The sequence below is a fragment of the Hirundo rustica genome, chromosome 5 (assembly GCF_015227805.2).
Source record: "Hirundo rustica isolate bHirRus1 chromosome 5, bHirRus1.pri.v3, whole genome shotgun sequence".
NCBI lineage: Eukaryota > Metazoa > Chordata > Aves > Passeriformes > Hirundinidae > Hirundo > Hirundo rustica.
Window position 1 is genome coordinate 16,402,423 of NC_053454.1, and position 22,923 is coordinate 16,425,345.

General features: G+C 37.3%; 1 protein-coding gene across 9 annotated transcripts in view; it reads right to left on the minus strand.

The window, feature by feature from the left end:
• Positions 1 to 507: 507 nt before the first annotated feature.
• The window catches only part of KCNIP4 (potassium voltage-gated channel interacting protein 4), a 410,197-nt gene continuing 387,781 nt past the window's right edge, over positions 508 to 22,923 (minus strand). For all 9 annotated transcript variants that reach the window (XM_040065086.1, XM_040065092.2, XM_040065088.2 and 6 more), the window contains 6 exons: positions 21,440 to 21,509; positions 17,047 to 17,117; positions 9,776 to 9,883; positions 8,553 to 8,657; positions 7,933 to 7,995; positions 508 to 673 (listed from right to left, as the gene is read on the minus strand). In XM_040065086.1, the coding sequence (XP_039921020.1) occupies positions 626 to 673; positions 7,933 to 7,995; positions 8,553 to 8,657; positions 9,776 to 9,883; positions 17,047 to 17,117; positions 21,440 to 21,509 (465 nt within the window). In that variant the 3' untranslated portion in view covers positions 508 to 625. The remainder of the gene's footprint in view (positions 674 to 7,932; positions 7,996 to 8,552; positions 8,658 to 9,775; positions 9,884 to 17,046; positions 17,118 to 21,439; positions 21,510 to 22,923) is intronic.

A 22,923-nucleotide genomic window follows, 5' to 3' on the forward strand; every position in this document is an offset into this window, starting at 1 on the left:
TATCTGTTTAGTTATGCTTGGGTGCTTGGGTTTGGTTTGTTGTTTTTTTTTTTCTGGAGAGAAAAACAAGTCAAAGTTGGAAGGCAATTGTAGCAAGGTGTGCATCGCACATTGATTATAGTATTTTAACTCAATGAGGAATTTTAACAAAATGAAGACTACACCATAGAAATACAAGAAGAAAATAAATTCTAATGCCTCTGTATAAATTAGAAGCTAAAGATTTAAGAAATACACTTCAACACCTGGAGATTAGTCCAGTACAAATGAGTAGCAAAACTAAGAATATTTATTTAATCTCCTTGTGATTGTATCTATTTTAACTAGGGGTTGGAATGATAATAAAGGTGCATAATGTCAGTTATAATTTGTTTGAGTTTGTAGTAAGAACCTGATTTTTCAGTAAAGTGCTGTTAATTAAGTAGCCAGTGTGGAAGTGCTAGACTGTATAATTTAGAAAGGATTTTTTGTTGGGAAGAGTTTATAATAAAAAATTTACTTGCATAATACATGTCTCAGTGTAAAGCTGAGTAACTTTATTTATGATAAAGTGGTAAATCCATTTTTTAGATAATGTTGCAGAATAGCTCATATTTGTCCATTAGTTGTAGACCTAATGTCTTCATTAAATCACGTTTTCAAAGAGCTGCATGGATCGCATTATATTCTCATCCTGTAAAAAAAGACAACACAAAACCAAAAATCACACACCATTACAAATGTAGTTGGTGGATATCTATACTGAAATATGGTAGAACATTTTAGTTAATTGCAATATTTTTTTTTCAGCTTGCTTGGAGAAATGATTAGCAGAAAAAGGTTGTTAATGGATCCATGCTTAAATAAGTTTTTCTAGATATTAATGAAACCAAAACTACTCTGTCAAAAATACAATAGCATTATAAGAAAATTAGATCTGTAACATTTCTGAGGTTATCAGTTTTTATTCAGGATAACACCTAGACAATAAATACTCATGGAATAGTTGTATCTAGTGTGAATTTGTACATATAATTGCTAGTCCTGTGCACAGTACACAGGATCCTTTTTGCAGTCCTGCAGCTTCTGCTGCATAATTAGGGATGACTAAGAAAAATAGACTGAAGTGTGCACCACTTCATGAGCCAAAATCAGTCAGTTTGACAAGTATTACCACATCACTCTTCAGCTCCTCAATTCAGATTTTCTGTGTCTTCACACTGAAAGATGGTGACTGCTTCTAAATGCTACCTCTGCTTTCTGATTGCTTTGCATTAGATAATTTTTTTAACAAAATATTCATCTTTTGAGTTCTTTATTATAGCGATGCATCGCCCTGTGCTCCAGATTTTATCAGTACGTAACTTCACCACAGCAGTCAGCAAAAAATATTTTTCTTTGTAAGCTTTACCTTTCGGTGTATAGAAGAAAGAGATACTAGCAGTAGCCCATATTTGTTGGTGTTTCTGGATCAACAGTTGCTAGCACAATATGTGTATTATATATATATATAAACAATATGTATACACAATACAAGAGTTTTACATGATCATTTAGCATTTCCTGTTCTCCACTGTAATGATCTAGTACTTTCTTTAGAGATAATATAGCCATCTTTAATTCTAATGAATGAAAAGACAGAATTATAGATTATTTTTGTATGTTTCAGGAAAGATGTGCATCAAAAACCCGCTTCTTAGAAAGGTTATCTCAGTGATATTCTCCACTACTGATAAGTATGTGAGATTTCTGTACATTAATCTTCCAGTAACACATGTTCAGTATCAATTTTCACTTAAATTAGTCACTGTTCAGTCTAGTGGGTGATTTGCTTTGTAGAAAATGACAAGTCTGAGTAATTAATTTATGTTATGAAACATGCACAGTGGGGTTTTTTATCTGTGATCCTGTATGTCATCTGAAGTGATGCTGCTGTAAGGAATGATCTGTTTTCTATTTTGAACAACAAAATAACTTATGGAAGTAATGATATGTAATTTCAAAAATATGCTATTTAGGCTAATGCTTAAACATTTTATATAGCAAAGATACTATTTTAAATTTCTGAGAGCTAAATGATCTTTTTCCTCACTGCATTGCTTTGAAACATCAATAAACTAGTGAATGTCGCTGATGTAAGGTTAACAATTTGATTTAAGTCACTTGTCACATAATTAGTACAAATATTTGTGTATATACATTAGCAACTAAGCTCAGGAAATGTGCAAGCAAACAACATGCCCTGGATCGGCAAATTGTTTTGACACTTCCTACCAATTTTATTATATATGTATTATCATGAATGAAACTGGTAGTTTTCTAAATTCATATTTCTGAGATTGGTTGTTTCTTTACAGAAGAAGGCCGCTCGCTTAGTCAGTCAAATGAGAAGAGTCTTCACAAGAAAATACAGACTTGTCACAATATTTAGAACAAGATGAGTTTTAGTAGGGTTTTTTTGCCATCTTTTAAAAAATAAAAACAGAAAAATCCCATTTGCTTGCATTGGAATTCTTTGGCAAGTGTATCTTTTTCATTTGCCTCTTTTTTCAGTACATTTTTCTACATAAATTTTCATATTAGTCTTGGTAAACGGTTCTTAACTCAAAAAAATAAACTTTGGCAGATCTGACCTACCTTTAAGCCAGATTTTCCTAGGTTTGAAATGGTTTCTTTGCTGTTTTCAAGAGAGCCCAAACCATCAGCATTGTGTATGGAAAGGGTTACTCCTGCAGAGAATACCTGTACCAGAAGCCTTTTTCTCATTGTCCAAAGGACCTGTGTCACTCACCCTGACAGTCGCCTATGCACCGCGCGTGCCTTAAGTCCTTTGACTCTGCTCTTGGTGGTGCTGCTGTAGACACGAAGCAATGCCCAAGGCAGACCATTTTCCACTGGCACCAATCAGTGAAAGGAGGCAGGTAAGGCGCTGGGAAGTGCCTAGCTCTTGAGGCAGCCCCACTTCTGTTTCTCAAGGCCTAGATCTACTCTTTGGTAATTTATATGAAGCCAGACAAACAGCCACTACTTTCTGGGACTCAGTCTGATGTATCTAGGACAGCATAGTCCATTTCTCCTGTGGGAGAAGAGAGACTGCTGGAGTCTGGATGGCAGACTGACATTCAAATGCATGTGGGGTAGGGAAGGAGGACAGGGAAATGAGGTCATACACATTCCCTGTCTAAGATAGAGGTTGAGGGGAAGCACCATTCTACTCAGATCCTTCTATCTAGTGTCCAGAGAAGACAGCGCTCAAAGCCCGAATGCTTAATAATTCCCTACATAACTCTTTCAAAGAAAAGGCTTCTACAGCCTTTCCTTGGCAGAACACACTTCAGGTCCATGTAAGGATTCAGACCTCACCTTTTTAAATCTCATACCTCTCAGGGTATCAGGAAACGGTTTTCCTGCAGCTATGTTTTAAAATCAGCAGCCATGTTCCTTTGTAAAATATATAATCCTGAAAAGAGTGAAGCCACATTAACTGCTGAACTGAGTTTCTTGAAGGACTTTGGTTGAAACCCAGTCACTAGTGGGTTTCTGCAGGGCTCATCCTCAACCAATTCTTTTCATCTTCATTGATGGCCTGTATGCAGGACTCGAAGGAATACTAAGTGAATTTGTGGACAGCACTAAACTGGGAGGAGTCAATTCACTCAAGATCAGGGAGGCCCTGCAGAGAGACCTGGACAAAAGAGAGAGATGTGCGAATGGTGCTGTTTAGGTTTTGCCATTTTTTGCATCACCACATATCCTCCTAATTGGTGCTTTTTATCAATTATGCTATTTTCCTAAAACCTATAAAATGTACTCACCCCTTGAGGGGGTGGGCTTTTGTGGACATCTTTCTATGGCCCCTGAAGCCCTTCAAATAAAGATCCTCTTTTGTATCACCTCCTTACTAAAATTATCTCGAGTTTCATTTCCAGGCTGGGCAAAAGGCAACACAATCACCAACCATACAAAGTTTAACAAGGGCCAGTCCTGGATTCTGCACCGGGGATGAGGCAATCCTGGTTGTGTGTATGGACTGGGGAACTTGAGGCTGGAGGGCTGCACTGTGGGAAGGGATCTGGGTGTCCTGGTCAATGGAAAGTTGAACATGAGCCAGCAGTGACCTGGCAGCCAGGAGGGCACAGTGTGCCCTGGTGGGCATCAGGCACAGCACGGCCAAGTGCTGTGCCTGACATAAAGCTGTTAGAGAACATCCAAAGGAGCCCATGAGGATGGTGAAGGCTCTGAAGGGGAAGCCATGTGAGGGAGGAGCAGCTGAGGTCACTTGGTCTTTTCAGCCTGGAGGAGACTGAGGGGAGTCCTCATTGCAGTTACAACTTCCTTGTGATGGAAAGGAGAGCAGCAGACACTGATTTCTTCTCTGTGGTGGCCAGTGACAGGACCTGAGGGAATGACCTGCAGTTGTGTCAGGGTAGTTTAGGATAAGGTTCTTCACCCAGAGAATGGCTGGATGCTGGAACAAACTCCCCGGGGCAGTGGTCACAGCACTAAGACTGACAAGAGTTCAAGGAGCTTTTGGACAATGCTCTCGGGCACATGGTGTGATTCTTGTGGTATCCTGCACAGGGCCAGGAATTGGACCTTATCCTGATGGACGGTCTCTTCCAATTCAATGTATTCTATGATTCTATGAATCCTGACCCCAAACCTAATTTTTAAAACCAAATCTCAGTATAAACATGAATTACACACTGTCTTGGATTATGCAAGCTAAAAATGTGTATTCTATTTCATCTGTTGAAAAATGTTTTTTGGGAGATGTTTTATCCTTATGACTCCAGGGGGGGAGGGGGCAGATGCCTTCTATTAATGGCCCAGCAATTAAATCCAGGTGTGGCAGTGTTTCGTATTTCTTTCACCACCCCTCCATCCTCCAGGGGGACATTTTCTGTTAATGGGCCATTAGGGCCCACCAATGACATGACACATTCCATCATCCCATGGTGAGATGCTCCACCCAGTGGGGGAGGAGCCAGCTGTTGCTAGCTAGATAAAAACTGGGACTGAAGGATACAAGGAATCCCTTATTTTTTCACTGGATTCCTGGAGGAAGACCAGACCCATCTTGTCACCACTGGACTTTCTACAGGACCATCTCTACTCCACAGAACCACATCTGTTACTCAAGGAGGACTTATTTGGACTGCTTCCAACACCCTGACCAACAAGGTGCCAGGTCGTATCCTGACTCTGTCAGGGTTTTTCCAGGATTTTTGTTTGCTACCTTGCTTGGGTTTTTTTGTACTACTACATTTGTGGGTGGTTTTTTTTTGTTTGTTTTTTGTTTTTTTAATATTTCTAGTAAAGAACTGTTACTCCTATTCCCATATTTTTGCCTGAAAGCCCCTAATTGCAAAATTATAATAATTTGGAGGGAAGGGGGTTTACATTCTCCATTCCAAGGGAGGCTCCAGCTTTCCTTGGCAGACAACTGTCTTGCAAAACCAAGACACACACAGTTTGAAGCACAGAAGTTTTGAAAAACAGTTCTTAATTGGCAGAGACAAAAAGGTAGGTAGAAAGACACTTTTTGTATCAAAAAACCATAGCCACCATTGAAGTTAAAAGCGAGGGAAGGTGAGATAAGTAGCATGATGACAATTGTAGCATTCTGTCGCATTCATTGTGTGTCCATCATGTTGCAGTTTAGAGAGCACCTCTCTCACGTGTATTCTGAATACTTAGAACAACTAAATAAGTTTTCTAACAGACTTGAGAGACTGAATTGTATTGGATAAGGAGAGCAGGCAATTCCTTACTAAAGGTATTAATTTTCTTTGTAAACAAATCACTCAGCCCATCACCATAATTGCTGTCATATGCAGATTAATGTGTCATTTAACTTCTGGAATGCTACAGACTTCATCTGAGAAATTAATCTCATATCTGTTTCTGCTGATCACACAGTGTTAGCAGAGGAAATGCCTTTCATTGGTATTGAAAAAGACTGACAAGCTGGAACCACAGTCAGTGCAACACAGCACTACTGACAGATGAGACACTATCCAGTGCCCGTTGCTAAGGATACACAGAACAGCCACAGTTAGCAGAGCTCCTGGCTGTCTTTCATCCCCCAAAATCAGTGGATTAAAATCAGACAAAGTATCACTTACTAGGTAGCTGCACTCATAAGAGCAACTCCACTGAATAGCTACAGATGCATATAAGAATAGACTGCTTCCAGAGCATCTTTGAGCATCAAGAGATTTCCCTAGTCCAGTTAAAAAGCTATCACTCATTAAATGCATTTATCTTGACAGTCTTGTTATCTTCTGCCTCTTTATTACTCTGTACTTTATATAGAATATGAGAATCAATAAGCAAGGGTTATATTGCTGGACTCTATCAGCTTTGTATTAATCAGTTTGCTGGGCAGGGTATTGTGTCCAGTTCTGGGCCCCTCAGTTTATGAAGGATGTTGAGATGCTTGAGCGCATCCAGAGGAGGGCAACAAGGCTGGCGAAGGAATTGGTACACCAACCCTGTGAGGAACAGCTGAAGGAGCTGGGGTTGTTTAGCCTGGAGAAAAGGAGACTCAGAGGTGACTTTATCACTCTCTACATCTTCCTTAAGGGTGGTTGTAGACAGCTGGGGGTTGGTCTCTTTCTCCAGCCAGCAACTGACAGAACAAGAGGACACAGTCTCAAGCTGCACCAAGGGAAATATAGGTTGGATATTAGGAAAAAGTTTTTTATGGATAGAGTGATAAGATACTGGAATAGTCTGGCCAGGGAGGTGGTGGACCATCTGTGGATGTGTTTAAAAAAAGACTGGATGTGCCACTTGATGCCATGATCTAGTTGAGGTGTTAGGGCACGGGTTGGACTCGATGATCTTGAAGGCTTCTTCCAACCTACACATTCTGTGATTCTGTATGAGTAGACCACTATTGAGACTTCTCAACAAATATTATCTGGCTTATTTGCCACATCAATTTACATAACGTAATCAGGCGTATCATATTCACTATGTCTAATGCGATGCTTTACTATATGCAACAACCTTGATCTTGAGGTGTCCTATGTAGAGACAGGAACTGGACTCGATGATCTTGGTGGATGCCTTCCAGCTGAACATATTCTATGATTTTATGAACCTTTTATCATGCCAAAGGTTAGTAATTCTTATTTTATACTCTATCATGTTTCCTTTTCTTGCATTTTTAACTGCAAAATTAACAGGATTTCCTTAAATTTATGAAAATGCAACTTAGCTTTCCTCATATCATTTACTGGTCTGAGAAGAAGCTGGTTTCTGAAGAGCAGAGTAGTGAAAACAGTCTGTAATTCCTGCTTCAGAAGTTCTCCATCCCAGCTCTAGGACCAGGAGCTACTTCCAGCAGTTGAAAGAAATTGACAGCCACTTGGGTAGACTGATAATCACCATCAGTTCACACCCTTGCCTTGAGAAAATGTCTGGTATTAACTCTTGCCATCCAACACCTTGCAAACTCCTTGCACTCTCCTTATATAAGGCTTCACTGCTTGTAAGCACATCACAACTCAGTGAGAAACTCACTCATGAATGATACATTTTCAGGCTATATTATTACTGCCATGATTATATGCCAGTTGTGACAAAACCGTGTGCTCCAGCATGGGCAGAAGATAGAAATAAATATTTAGCTGAATGCGGAGAAACTTTTTTCTACCAAGTGCAAACAATACACTATTAAAGAAAGAAAGGATATTGGCACAATTGTCTAAAAAGCAATGACTGAAAATGTTCTTGTATATAACAGCTCTTCTGGAGATTCAGGCCACAAATTTATTTCAACCGTTTAGTGTTTCTGTGTAATGGTGTACATAGATATTCTACCTTGGGAAAATGCTGTCTCTGGTATTAAGATCACCCTCACTGGTACTCCAGAAATCTGTAAAGAGCCATGACAGAAATAGCCAACAGATACACATTCACTATTTAACACTGAATACTTACTTTCTGGCAGCTCTCAATGAATTCATCTATGGTAACTACTCCATCTTTGTTCTTGTCCATTTTCTGTATTAAAACAAAACAAAAACGATGGGAATTGAGTTTGTGTGGCCAAGCTTTGGTAGCAGGAGGTCTACAGTGAGAAGCTGCCAGAAGCTTCTCCTGTGTGCAGCAGAGCCAATGCCAGCCAGCTCCAAGACCTGCTGCTGGCCAAGGCTGAGCCCATCAGAAATGATACCCTCTTGAACCCTTTGTTAGATTTTCTCTCCCCTGTTCAGTTGAGGGGGGAAGTGAGAGAAAGGCTTTGGTGGGTGCCTGGCATCCAGACAGGGTCAACCCACTACAGTATGTTTCTCCACCTGGATTCTTGTGTAAAACAAGTCCTTTTCCTTATTCATTTCAGTTATATGTCAGCCTAGGAACAACCAGTCCAAAAGTCAGTAAGTGGACTGTGCTTACAGAGCTTGTTGAAAAACAGGGTGTAATGAGTAGATCTGGGAAGCTTGGGATGGAACCACAGAATAGAAAGGATTATAGAATTGGAAGAATATGTTATAACAATGAAAATCTTTCTCTACCTGCTCACAGAGCAGTCTTTTTGGCTTCTATGTTACCCAACCCACCTGGAAAAATGTTTCCACATGTTGTCTAGGTGCATCTTCTTTGAGAACAGGATAGGTGCATTTCCCCATCATATCATATATTGCTTTCATGATATCAAGCATTTCCTGAAGAGGAAAAAAATTGTTTCTGCAATATAATGTACATTGTAGACACTGCTTTCATTCAGAACATAAATATTTTTTTAGGATTTGCATTTTAGAATAAAATCTTGGAATTCGCCTATTTATTTTTATTTTTAACTGAACAGCTTCAAGAAGAAACTACTTGATTCCTAGAAATTCTAGCATCTGATTTCAGCTTTCATAGATGTATGATTTCAATTTTAAATGATTTATAATATGTGCGAGGTTATGGATTATGGGAAGAATCCCCCAATGCCTTATGAATAAAAAATAAAAAGTAAAAGAAGTTCCCTAACAGCAAGTGAATGGCCAAAGCACATCAGGTTCTTCCAACTTATTTTCCCTAAAGAAAATAAAAACACCCAGGCACACACCTGAACTTATGCAGAGTTCTCCTTTTATATCAAAATCTTTGAATTTTATTTAGTGGCTTGTGAAAATTTTAATAATTATAAAAACAAGTAATCTGTAGTATGCTAAGAAATTATTCTACAGATTACTCTTTTATAATGATCCTGAAGTGTTTTCTAAAAGTGCAAAATTATAACTGTAATTTATATATTTGCATAAACCCACTTAAAAAAACCACCTCCATATATTTTGAGGAAAGCACTCATTTAGTCTTATTTTAAGTATGTTTGGATCCTTGCAGAATAAAAGATGTAGTAATCTCTCTTTATAGATTCTGTTTCAAGTAAAAATTATTAGAAGTAGATTCATAAAATAAATAACAATTATTGCCAACAATTATTAACATAATTAATTCATTTTGGTCCAAATATCCTACCAATCTCTTCTGCGGACTGTATGGACAAATACATAGGCCAACAGTTGAAGTCAACTATTTCTGTGTCTATTATGTTCAGAAACATAATTTCAGAAGAATTCTGAACTTTTACAATTTCTGTAAAGATTTTCCCTCTTCAGTGTTCATATATGCCTTTAAAATGAGACAAATGCTTTAATTTTTAGCATGTCTAACTTCATAACATCTGATAACTTGTTAACACAATTCAATTTGACAGTGAAACCTTTCTCTGAATGTAGGACTTAGCTAACAAGCTTTACTTTCAGTGACTACAGTAAGAAGTAGACCTTACCTCTTTAGTTATATATCCGTCCTTATTTATATCATACAAATTGAAAGCCCAGTTCAGTTTCTCCTGTACTGTCCCTCGGAGTAAAATTGAGAGGCCCATAACAAAATCCTAAGTAGACAAAAGGTCTTGGTCAGTTTGGAAATGAGGAGTTTTTCTCAAACACGCAGAAATCCAGAATAATGCATTTGTCAGAAGTATTAAAAGATGTGTTATTTCAAATTTTATTTGCTTCACTGTGAGTGCTGATAATTTCTGGATTAACAATCTAGGCACTATTTGCTACACTCATAGTCAATAAGTAAATTGAGTAATTTTCTATAAAGTAAACCATAATTTTTCATTAGAGGTTGTATCCTCTGAAAAGCCTAATCTCTCATGTAAGCAGTTCCTGTTGAAGTGGATACCAGGAAGAGGCCATCCTCATGGTTTAATGGTCCAAGAAAAGCTTAAGTGGTAGTTAGATTAATCTAAGCACAGGAGACCAGTTTGTGGAGAACTATGTACTAAGGAACATTAAATTCTTGTTAAATCTGTACCTTGTTAAAGTGGAATACATGGTTCCCAGATCTCTTAGATCAATCTACTGCAGTCAATATTTCAAACTTCATGTATCATACTGCACACCTCTATTCTAAATACTTTTATTGGAAGTATGATAGGAAATAATAAATATATTACATGTCCATGTACCATCTTAATGTTTTTGTGACATATCAATGCTCTATTGCTACAGAGCTATTCCACAGAAATTAATCAGAAGGCTTTTGAGATTATTTATATGTAGTTTTTGGTTATACATTTTTGTTTCATAATAAATACTCTTTTGACAGCACAAACCTAATTTACATTTTTAAAATATTTTGTAAACAATACCGCTTTTTTTCCCTAACCACCTCCTCCACCTCTTTTTATTCGATTGGCATATGAATGCATAAATATGTGAAATTGCCTTTATAATAGATTGAGCAGAGTATGGCAAGTGTGTATATTTAAATGTGCCTTTCTTCATTGCTGGCAATGACACACAGGAAGATCCAAAGTAACAACAAAGTAGAGACAGTAAGAGCTGAAATATTTCTTATTTCTTTCTGCACCAGAAAGGTTTTGCATTTTTTCTAACACAAGAACAATGGAAAATAATACACTGAGATTAGACATAAATTTAAAAGGTCTGGTGTATCACAAAGTCAAATAAATACACCTGCTGCACTGAAGTATACACAGATATCATGGACTCAGGTGGTCTAGTAGGCACAGGACAGCTCTTCTGGCAGCTTCAGTCTTTTTAACAATTCAACTGGCATGCTCTGGGTTTTCTTATTCTGTCACAAATTTCTGTCTTATTGGTATATGTGCCCTTTGGGGTAAATGGATACATAAATCCTGAAAGAATTTTGCTCATCTTGTCTACATCTCAATGACTAATTAAGGGTCACAGGGTTAAATCTCCAAACAGTTCTTTAACAATGTGCTATTAAACCTTAAAATGTTCAAGAAATTCAGAACAGATTTCACTACATTACAGCATTAGGAATTAACTTTTTAATGCAGTACCATGTCTTAAAATCTTTTCTGCATGGTTTTACATTCTTGATGTAGCTTCTCCTTAAAGCCTTTGTGAAGGTCCCCAGTTGCATTATTTTCTTAGATTATATCTAAGAATTGTGAATTTATTTTTATTTTAGCACAGCAACATTTTTTAAATTTTTTTTTTTTAATCTAAAATACATCCATTTTTCTTTTCTTGTTCAATTCTCTTTGATCCTTTCTCCTATGCACCACCTGTGTTAGCTGGCTTCCTGGAATCATTTCTACCCCCATTTCCAAGGCTACTCTCCTATCATTGGTTTTAAAAATAAAACCCTTGACTTTATGTTGTTTTTTCATGGTATTGGGTGCTCTTAAACAGCAGAGACAACTCAAAAACCTTCCAGGTATATGCTCTAAATGTTGCAGCAGTGAGTCATCTCCTCCCATATTGCGTCATCTTGTTTGGGGATCACACATGGTTCAGGTGCATTGCTTTTGTCTGAGTGTTGTGCAGGAGTCATCTCAGGAACAATAGAAAGATTTATTGTAAAAGTTGTGACGAGCTGGATAAGGACCAGCTAGGGTGGGATGTCTTTTTTACATATTTACTTTCAAGCAACTGAAGAACACAGTAATAGAACATACAGAAATTGAATACCTGATTCAATGGATATATGCCAAATCCGCAGGGTATTTTGGGCTAGAGCCTTGAAACTGCTCTGCATGGTGGAAGGCAATGTGTGTGTCAGGAGCAGTGTAGCCATTTTAGCTGTTACATTAATAATCCAGTGTAGAAAGCCACAGGAAAACAGCAGTGCAGAGGGAAGCAGCTAAATGCAGGGAGCAGCTGCCCATCTTTAGGCAAGTAACCAACAACTCAGCGATGCACGAATCTGGCACACCATTTAGCAAAGAGCATGAATACAATTCCTGTTACAGTATTAGAGCACCCAGATGCTGTTTTCTGTCCTGGTTTAGACATCCAATTTCTAGGGAGACAGGAATTCTACTTTTAGAGTCTGTTGAAGAAAATCTCCCCATAGTCGGTTACATACATCCTCTGAGGATGCTGTCACTGCTCAGCTGAGCATCTAATAGGGGAAAATGGATCTGATCTAGGGTGACAAAGGAGCCTAAAACAGAAAGTCTGGGCTGAGATGCAGGTCTAGGTTGGGTCTTTCTTCAGTCTGTGACAGTGAAGTTAGAAACACAAAAGTCTCTGCCTTGACACTTGCCTTTACTCCTTTCCACAGCTTCCCGCTTATAACTTGCCAGTTTCCTGCAGAGCATGCTAATGCATGTGAAGACCTCCTTCTGTGCCTAGTTTTGATTCTTCAGGAAAGGGGGATGTCTCACTGAAGGATTGCAAAATGCAGCATCATTGCACCTGTACCAGAGCCTCTGTGTACTCAGAGCCTGCTGACATTTCTGTTCTGCACTACAGCTGTAGAGAATGTCTGGCTGTCATCTGGGATGAACCTGCATTTGCGGGGGTTTTTTCAGCAGTGATTAATTATCTCCTAGCAAGTTTGTTGATGACTTTCTGATTGTTTTATCTCTCAGTAAATCTTTGGGGATAATTAGTTCATTAATAAATTAATTAGCATGCTTATTTAGTGTGCTGTCTCAAATCCATAGGAAAGCTTAAAACTATTCCACCTGGTGTTCTTTTTTGTCTTTTTCAAGGCCAGAAATAGATAGGCAGGAACCTTAATCCATTTTTAAATTTAGATTTTAGGATTTTGAAAAGGAATCAAGCGATGTCACAGAAGTGGTGGAGCCCTGGTATGTAAAACAAAGGTCACAGAGAAGGAGAAGCTCCTAAAAGGAAATGCATTTCTTTGTTGCTACTTTAAATCAGATGGTGTTAAAATGCTTATGAGATCACCACTGTACTAAGAAAAATGAGCTAATTTCCTACATGACATGGACAAACCTTTTTGTGTTGAACCCACACAATCATGCTTGTGAAGGTCATGAAATTCAGTGAGGCCAAGTTCAAAGTCCTGCACCTGGATTGGGGCAATCCCAAGATGAAATACAGGCTGGGCAGAGAATGGATTTAGAGCAGCTCTGAGGAAAAGGACTTGGGGATCTTGGTTGATGACAAGCTCAACATGAACCAGCAATGTGCACTTGCAGCCCAGAAAGCCTACCATGACTTGGGCTGCATCAAAAGAGATACGAGCAGCAGGTCAAGGAAGATGATTCTGCCCCTCTCCCCTGATCTCATGACACCCCACCTGAAATACTGCATACAGCTCAGGGGCCAAAGGACATGGACCTGCTGGAACAAGTCCAGAGGACTGGAGCACCTGTGCTATGAAGACAGGCTGAGAGAGCTGAGCTTGTTCAGCCTGGAAAAAAGGACTCCAGGGACACCTTAGAGCACTTCCAATTACCTAAAGAGGGCCTACAATGGAGCTGGGGAGGAGCTCTGCACAAGGACATGTAGGGACAGGACAAGGGGGAATGGCTTTAAACGGACAGAGACCAGGGTTAAATTAGCTATTAAGAAGAAATTCTTCACTGTGAGGAAGGTGAGGCACTGGCACAGGTTGCCCAGGGAAGCTGTGAAGGCCCTATTCCTGGAAGTGTTTAAGGTGGTTTTGGATGGGGCTTCAAGCAACCTGGTCTAGTGGGAGGTGTCCCTGCCCATGGCAGGGGCGTGGGAATGAGATAATCTTCAAGGTCCCTTCCAATCCAAGTCATTCTATGATTCTATGTCTCATTTAGGCAATACTGCCTTGGATGCTACTTTTATTATTAGTGAAATATGAAGTTGTGTTTGATCTTAAGAACTGTACTTCTCTATGTAAGAGAGTTAGCATGCTTGATACATTTTTAACCAATATAAGTTTGGTTTTGATTAAATATGACAGAAATCTTCAAACATCTTCCCTGTGCTTGGGCACAGTGCTGTGCTTTAAGGCACTGAGAATTTGTCGGATTATTGAATGGCTTTCAGCAAGGTCACATTTAGAATAACCTTAATCTGCATCTACAACAAATGAAGGATACTGATTTGGATATTTGCATGTGCAATGAGTTTTACCTTTGACAATATAACTAAAGTGAATTAGCCTCCATTTTTCTAAGTAAATAGCTTTGAGGCCAGATCTTCATTTTGGCTCAGGGACAATATACACTCAGCAAATGAAAACCTTGCTTTTATATCTTCTCTAATAGGAAAAAGAACTTCACTAACATGCCCAAAGAGCCCTCCAATAGCTGGGTCACTGGGTCTTCAGAAACTTTGTCATATTAAAGCAAAACTAGTTCACAAAACTAATGAAATGAACTAGTCTCAAAATGAATACAATCACGGGATAAGGAGAGATAAGTTCAAGCACCTAATATTATAACTTTGGTTTTTATGCTACATAAAACCTTCATTTAGAGATTCTGGCACATACAAAAGAGCGTGTAGATTTAGGGATGACAGAACTCCAATCTCACCAAACAATATCAACAAGAAATGTCAACTGAGGTGTGCATTTAAGTTGTGCTCAGATCTAACATTTCATTGCTGATGGTTGAAAATTTGAGGAAAAAAGAGCAAAAAGCTAAAGGAAATTCTCTCTTTACCTGCAACCCCAGCTACCACTGCTTCATGGGAAACTCAGAGTGCAACACACACACACACACACACACACACACAGGAAAAAAAAAAAAAAAAAAAAAAAAAAAAAAGTAATTCTTATCCACAAAAGAATTTTGCTACCATTTCAGATTTTGATAATCTTTTTTTTTTTCACAGAAGATAGCCAGAGTGTTTTCATCATAGGTAATTATATTAAACTGTGTTTACTCCTACACTTCAATATAGAAAGTATTTTGGAAAGAATGATTATTTTTTCACCAAACTTTTAAATTACTCCCTCTCTATCTGTTGAGCTGTTTACTTTTGTTGTTTTTCTAATGCAAAATTAGAAAACTAGAATAAAAATTTGAATAGAAAGAAAACAGCACAGCTGCACCTAGGATTAAAAGGAGCAGGATAAATGTGAGATAACTGTATTTTGTACACTTCACAATATCTTCTTTCACATTTTGCAGCTATTTTCATGTGATTAGGAAAAAAAACCCCATATATTTTTAACTTCAGGAAGATGCTTTTAGAATAGTTGTCATACAGTTTGTAAGTATAATGCTGTTACAAGGACACAGAAGCAAGAGTCTTTTGACAGCAGTAGAGTTCTGCTGGATTCAAAATTAGTGCAAACAATATGAAAGTCTGCCTTGATACTGAACAAAAGTTTAGCACTTCTGCTTTTATTTTCCTGATTTATTTTATTCCAAAGCCCTTTTTTAGTACAAAAACCTGCACTCTGAGATAATAAAAGGGCTCCAAATCTAGTGCATTTCTTAAGACTTTCTGTCTGAAATACAAATGTCAACAAATTGACCAGAAAAGGTACAAAAGCTTTTTTGGTTCCTATTCTTTTTAATGATAACTTCAGAAATATTTTCAACTACTCATTCTAAAAATATTTTTTCTCAATGTGCCTGCTGTTGCTGTAACTGAAATAGGGGAAGTCTAGGTTAGATATACAAAAGAAATTCTTTACTGGGAGGGTGGATGCCCCATCCTTGGAAGTGCTCAAGACCAGGTTGGATGAAGCAAATTGGTCTACTGGGAGGAGTCCCTGTCCATGGCAAGGGGTTTGGAACTGGGTGATCTTTAAGATCCCTTGCAATCCAAACCATTCTATGATTCTGTGATTTGACCAGAAGAATCCTTGCATATTTAGCCTATGTACAGAGACATTAATTAATCCTCCTATCCTGCTCCTAGTTTCACATAGATTTCACTGACTTCATCTGCCTGGAAAAAGGTAGATAGGGTTCATGGTCTTTTTTAAATAAATGCAAATAATGATTAAATAATGTATCTGATTATAGTCTTAGTTTAGGGTATAAATTTCTGATCACAGTGCACCTGATTGGCAAGTCTTCCTATTACATCAATTAATTATTTTTATTAAAAAAAAATCTGTATGACCTCACAACATCATTGACTAAAAAATCATACATGACATTTCAATAAACTTGAAGTGGATGTATTTATCAATATTCAATCAAAAGTTGTAAGGAAATAATTAGTTCATTATAATCAAAACCAAAGAAAATATGACAAAACAAACATATCCTTTTGAAAATGAACTGACTTTTAAAAAAAAATTCTATAGCTTACAATATTATCTCCTTTGGAGTATTTTGTACACCCTGTTCTCATCTACAGTATTGCAGTAAGGTCTCTTTTTTCCATATTATATTGTGGAGATGACATCAGCCTTACCAGGTAAAGGCAGAACTGGGAGAAAAGATTGGTCAGATTGGTCATTTGCTTTAAAGCGGTTTTCTAGAACTTTCTAGAAATTAAGTATGAAAAATCCAATTTTGGCTGAGTCATCCCCATAACATTAGTTGTAGTTCAGAGACCTCATCTTGCAAAGGCAGAGAGGAGGAACTATTTTAGGTAACTTGTGTATAAATTGGGTTAGCTTTTAAATTGACAGAGTTTTTTAAATATTATGTAGTAGCACAGTCTGAGTTACCATTATGGAATATACAATTGTAAGGTAATGACTTTTGTTATTACATTGGAAAAACTTGAAACTTGAGTCACATAAGCTAAATTTTCCTTAATGTGAGCCAGCCACCAAACTGGACTTCCTTACAAGGAATGGGAAGGTATTTAAATTTATAGAAATAAGCAACTTATTGGCATCACTTACCTCAAAACTTACAGATCCATTGTGATCAGTGTCAAATGCATTAAACAGAAAATGTGCATATGTTGTGGAATCTAAAATTTAAAGGAGAAAAAAAAATTCACAGTAAGCACATCTTATTAAATAAAATTTAATTTAATTCTATTAAAACTATTCGATACCGAGATTTATTTTGATGCCAAAATTTCATAGCAAGACAAGATTTTCAATTAAATTTAAACTTCCTTTTCAGCAGGAGAGGAGGGGTAATTTATAAGTGCAAGTACGTGGATACCAACACTGCTAGAAACCACAAATGAAAAACTCTGTTCTAGAATATCTCTATTCATTTTTATTCTTGTGTATGCTAAACAGTGGTACCTGAGAAAATAGCAAAGATGACATATTATTGTAGTCTGAAACAACCTGTTTTAAAAGGAACACTGACTGTGGCAGTGCTATCTCATGGTTGCAATGAAGAATGTGCTCATTTGTTCCCGTTAAAGGAGGGAAGCAGACACTGCCCTCACTGCAGGGCATGTGCTGGTTTTGCTCTGGACACAGACCTGTTTCCCAGGTTGAAGCTGATCTTGTCAGAAAGCTGCTGCTGCCATCAGGTCCTATGCTCACTGACAGGTGAGAGGAAATCATCTCCTGAGAAGCAGATCCTTAAAGCTGGCTTGCTGCTGAATTCCCATGATTGTGGCATTAGGGTTTGGAAAAAATTGGCTGTGACTCACTAAATGGTCAGTAAGACTCTGAAAGATGACCTTAAACAAATGATCCCTTCACTATTTGCTTCCTTTCCAAACCTCCTCCCCAGTGCATATTGACTCATTTTGGATACACAAGACAGCATGAATATAAATCTGTCAAGACTCTAACTTTTGTAAAAATCCATCTTTCTATTTCCACTGAATGCCTTCTGAAAGGCACAACCTGCTCCAGGAGTAATGCATTGTGAGAACACTTGCCCAGAAACTGCCCTGTGGATATGAGGTAGAAGCTGCTGGAGTTAAGGGACGTCAGCTGTCCTCAGTGTTTTTCCCTCCCTCAAATTCATACAAATTAATGAAGGATGAGGCTCTGTTTACTTTTAATACTCACTTTTCCCTCTCTACTTCATATGTTTACATTAATTTTAGGCTAATTAACACTAACCTTACAAATTATTGATGAAGGGCAAAGTGTTATGAAATCAGTGTCCCTTTTGCAGAACAAACTTCTCCCTCTCATGGAAAAAACCTGATCAATGCTGAAATGTCATTTTCTGATTTCTTGGCATTAAATCATTTTACTTTTTATATCAATCCTGCAAACCTTTCTTTTTCACAACACAAAATACTGTTTTGTATTAAACTGAGCAATAGTCTTGGGACACTTAGCTGAAATGCCACCTTGACTCCAAGGAACCAAATATATGAAAACGCAAAGCTTTGTCTTTCACAGATTCAAACCTGATATTTGTAAGAAAATTCTCTAGTCTTACTTCAATATGCTTATTTTGTCTGATGTGAAATAATCATAACAAGAAAAAAACTGCAATCTTTAAAACCTGTCTGTTGACACATTTTCAGAGAATTAAATCCACACCACCACTATTTGAGAGAGTCATTCATTATTCCATGTATCTAGTGGTAACTGAACCACTGTAATTGCTTAAGCACAGCATGGCAGATACATTCACACTTTAGCTGAAAAATGTAAATTTGTTGACTACAGTTTATATTTAGCATTTTAATAGTTGTATTTTCTATAATCTACTGAGACTTCTGTTGTGCAAGAGAATATACTATGCAAATCATCTTCAGGGAAAATAACATGTTAAAGAGGTATAACTACTGTAAAAGGGATTTTAAATACCTTCCTATTCTCTTGGCACCCATTTCTTAAAACGTATCTGAAATATTCCTGGTTATTTTCTGTAGATATACAGAAAACAAAAAAGTAGTTTAGTTTTGTTGCCCATACATGATACTACTCTTTTTTTGTATGATGGTATATGAAAAAAAAGTCCCTAGTATAAAAATACTTTTTGTGGTAACTCCTCTGAAAAAAAAACCAAAAAAACAAAAGCTTTTTTCAGAGCTGTTTTCTCAAGCAGCTCTGGTCTGAAATTTTGCCTCCAAAACAACAGCAGAATGAGGCACAGGAGTCTTTTAATTAGAGCTACTTAGCCTAATTTCCCCCTTTCCCCCCTAAATCTTGAACATTATTCATTTTACAAAATCTTAACTTTTTAAATTAAATACAATTTCTCTCCAAAGATCTGATATCATAACCAGTAGGCTAATTTGCTATTTTAACAGTTGAGATAGGAGCAGGTCTTAAATCAGAATTCCCTTGAAAAACACCATCAAAACATTTTAAATTTCAGAGGCAAAAAATGTTAATCATTACACATGGAAGAGTTTGACTTATCAAACTACAAGCATGATCTATTTTGTTCAGAAGTGATGGAGTGTAATAATTATTCAGTGTGTGCGTTCTTATCCATGACCTGCTTGGCTGAAGAAAAATCCCAACTTTCATTTCAGGAGATCCACTGCATAAATGTAGGGGGTATGTATATTCATTCACCTCTATGGCAGTGAATCTAAAAAGAAATTACTGGAGTGCCCTTTCTGGTATGGAAAGTTTTTTACAAAGTTACTTTTGCCTTTTCTTATATATTGCTTTTGCTGCAATCCAGTGTAATTTTTTTCCTTTGTTACTCCTGCAGCTCTTTGTACTATTTGTAAGCCTCCCGTACCTTGTCCTGGACAGTCTTGGAAGTTTCTTGAGGAAGTGACTTGCTGGATGACATCGAAAAATGTCTTTGGTTGCCCCGAAGCTTAAAATCTTATAGACATGATTTTGTTTGTTCAGATATGAATTGTCATAATGATACATCATGTTGTACCTGGTTTTTTATCACACAGACAATCGGGACACAGATTTATGTGTTTTAATTTGGGGAAAACTTTCAAGATTCTTTTTTCCTCTTTAATACTGGGACATACATAAAATCGTTTTTTTAACCATGACTTAAATTTAAAGGCCTCAGCTGGACACATTATTTTGACAAGACATTCAAAGATTTAAGAACTCGGTCTGGCTTCTTAACTAGACATTCCACTGCAGTTCTCACCTCCTCCTCCAAAGGATGCCACTTCCCTAAATGCCAGAGGAGCAGAAGCATCAGTATTAACACCAGGAACAGGGGTAGAAATTAGACCATATATATCCATTTTAACTATATTAATAGTTTTGCTTCTCTGTAACAACCAGAACTGGACTAATAAAGATTATTCTTTTAAGATTACATTTACTCTCTTAGTATCTTTTGACTTTATTTTTACAACAGGTGTGCTTTCTCTTTGCCCATAAAAAAATCTGGGTGCAACAATAGGAAACATGATAGATTTTTCTTATTAACTGTAATAAAGATGTAGTAAATCACATAGAGAGAATTATTTTCACTACAAAATATAGTATTTCAAACTGTAATTGCAGCTTGGTCTAAAAGTTTACAAAGAGAATCAATCATTAGGCAGGTCAACCCTTCTAGCCTTTTGTTCATTTTTACTGAGTGGGCCTACTTCTTAATGATTTCAGAGATGGTAATCTGCACTGAATGCTGCTCTTCACCTATTTATTCAAAATAAAACCAATCAGGAGATATTTTGTTCCTACCAACTAATATGGGTTTTTAAATAAAAAATAGAAAGAAGGAGTTCTGAACAGTCCCAGAGAAATGCGCAAATCTCAAGACCTCTAGGAAAAGCTGAAAAAGTGTGATTGAAGGGTTGTAGGAGAATATGAAGGGGGATAACTGAATAGCAAATGCAAGAGGAAGAAAAGAGAGGAAAAAAATTCAAATTTAAAGAAATCTGAGGTCCAAGGGAAAAAAAAAACCCCAACTGATATACAGTTTTGTGCTATCTTCATTGCACTAAAAGATAATGGAAATAAAAAATAACAAAACTCTTGGAAATCAATGAATTGAAATCAAGGTTAGCATTTAAGAAGAGAAACCCCATGAAATTAAAGGGGGGGTTCCGCTATTGATATGAGAGGGTACCTGCAGTGCCTCCTACTGTTCCTCCTACTGTGAAAGGGTCTTTTTCAATAAAAGAGAATGGGCAAAAATTTTTAGAAAGCTTAAAGAAAAATAACCTCCTCAGAGAAACTTGTTTTTCAATGGTACCCAAGCACAGGTAGTAACTTTGTAACAGAAGTCTGACTTTATGTAGATATCATTGTGTTTCATTCAGAAATATAGACTTAAAAATCTGACAAACTATCAAGGAAGTACCCCTTGAGTTCAGACAGAGCTTGAGGCAACAATCTTATTAATTTGAACAAGAGGCTCTTTTGTCAGACTTAGGAACTAACAGACATACTGCAGCACTAATTATGTCTGCCAAGTACTTACCTCCCTGTGGAAAGAACTGAGAGTAAATCTCTTTGAAGGTTTCTTCATTGACAACACCACTGGGGCATTCCTGGAAAAAAGCAAATGACAAGAAATGAATGCCATCCAATCTGGTCCACTCAGCTCATGTGTCCATGAGACCATTCACAACATGTGTGTGACTAACAGTTTAAAATGTGTGACTTTCAACCAAATATTAATGCACATTATCACACTGAAGTATCTTCCTAAAGAATTCCCATGAGCCAAAAATTCTTTCTGTGCCATGATCTCAGCTTTATTTGAGACCTGAGTGACGCATGTGAGCAGCAACCACGGTGCCACAGTGAGCAGAGCTGTTGTGTCACCTGTGGGCCGTGGCAGCATTTGCATGGTATGGAAATCAGGCAGGAATGTAAACACTTTGGTAGTACTGATAGAACATGCAGTCATATTCGACTGGAAGAGTTCCATCCAATGAATTCAAAAGACCCTGCCACTGAAAATCTTATTCAAACCTTGCAGATGCTTTTGCCTCTTTACATCTTTTTCATAAACTGAAATATGCAACACAGAATAAGGAGAAAGTTTCTTAATAGAGTGACTATAAAGAAAGTGAAAGAAAGTGAAAGAGAAGAATAAAGATGGTTAAACCAGTGACTTTACAAAAATAACTTATACAAAGAGGTAGGAAAAGCAGAATAAATACCATAATTGTTTACTAAGTCAAGCATGAATATCCAAGACTAGAGAGCTGATTTCTAATCCTGATTTTGCCAGACTGAGCGGAAGACTTTGGGCAATACACTTAATTCCTTTTTTGCCTTAATTCCTTCTTAAACACAAAAAGGGGAATTAAAAGCCAGGTATGCTATTAAAAAAAAAAAAAAAAAAAAAAGCCCAAAACTTTTAGAAACAAAGGAAAAAAAGAAAATGCAACTGAAGTTTTAAGGTTCATACATTTAACTTTGACTATAATCATGCTATTTGGACTGAGGACTCAAACGTATGTGCTCCTAATCCTAAACTCAGGAAACTTAATAGCTTGAAATGGAGATCAAGAGTAGTATAGCATCTTTTACCAGTGTAGTAACAACTTTTCTTGTGAGAACAAATAGTATGCCAATTAGATCAAATAAGGACCACTGAGATATTCATAGTTCTGCCACCTTCTGCTAAGAAACAAATAGTGTAAACTGTAATTGAGAGACAAAAGCACCGTCTGAGAAGCACATGTCAGATCTTTAGGTCTAGGATTATTATGATTTTATGTCACTTATCCTTAGCTAAATCAGCTTTTCATCATAACTAAGCATATACAAACATATAGTAAGAAAGAATTCTGTTTGACCAAAAGACAGAAACAAACAGTTGTGTCAGAGACACACATACAAAATTATTTGTCCCTGGGCACAGAGGCTGTCACTGATGCAGGCAGAGATAGAGCTCAGGTCTCTGTAAGATGAAATTAATACTGACTGCTGGGCGACACTGCCTTTGGAACC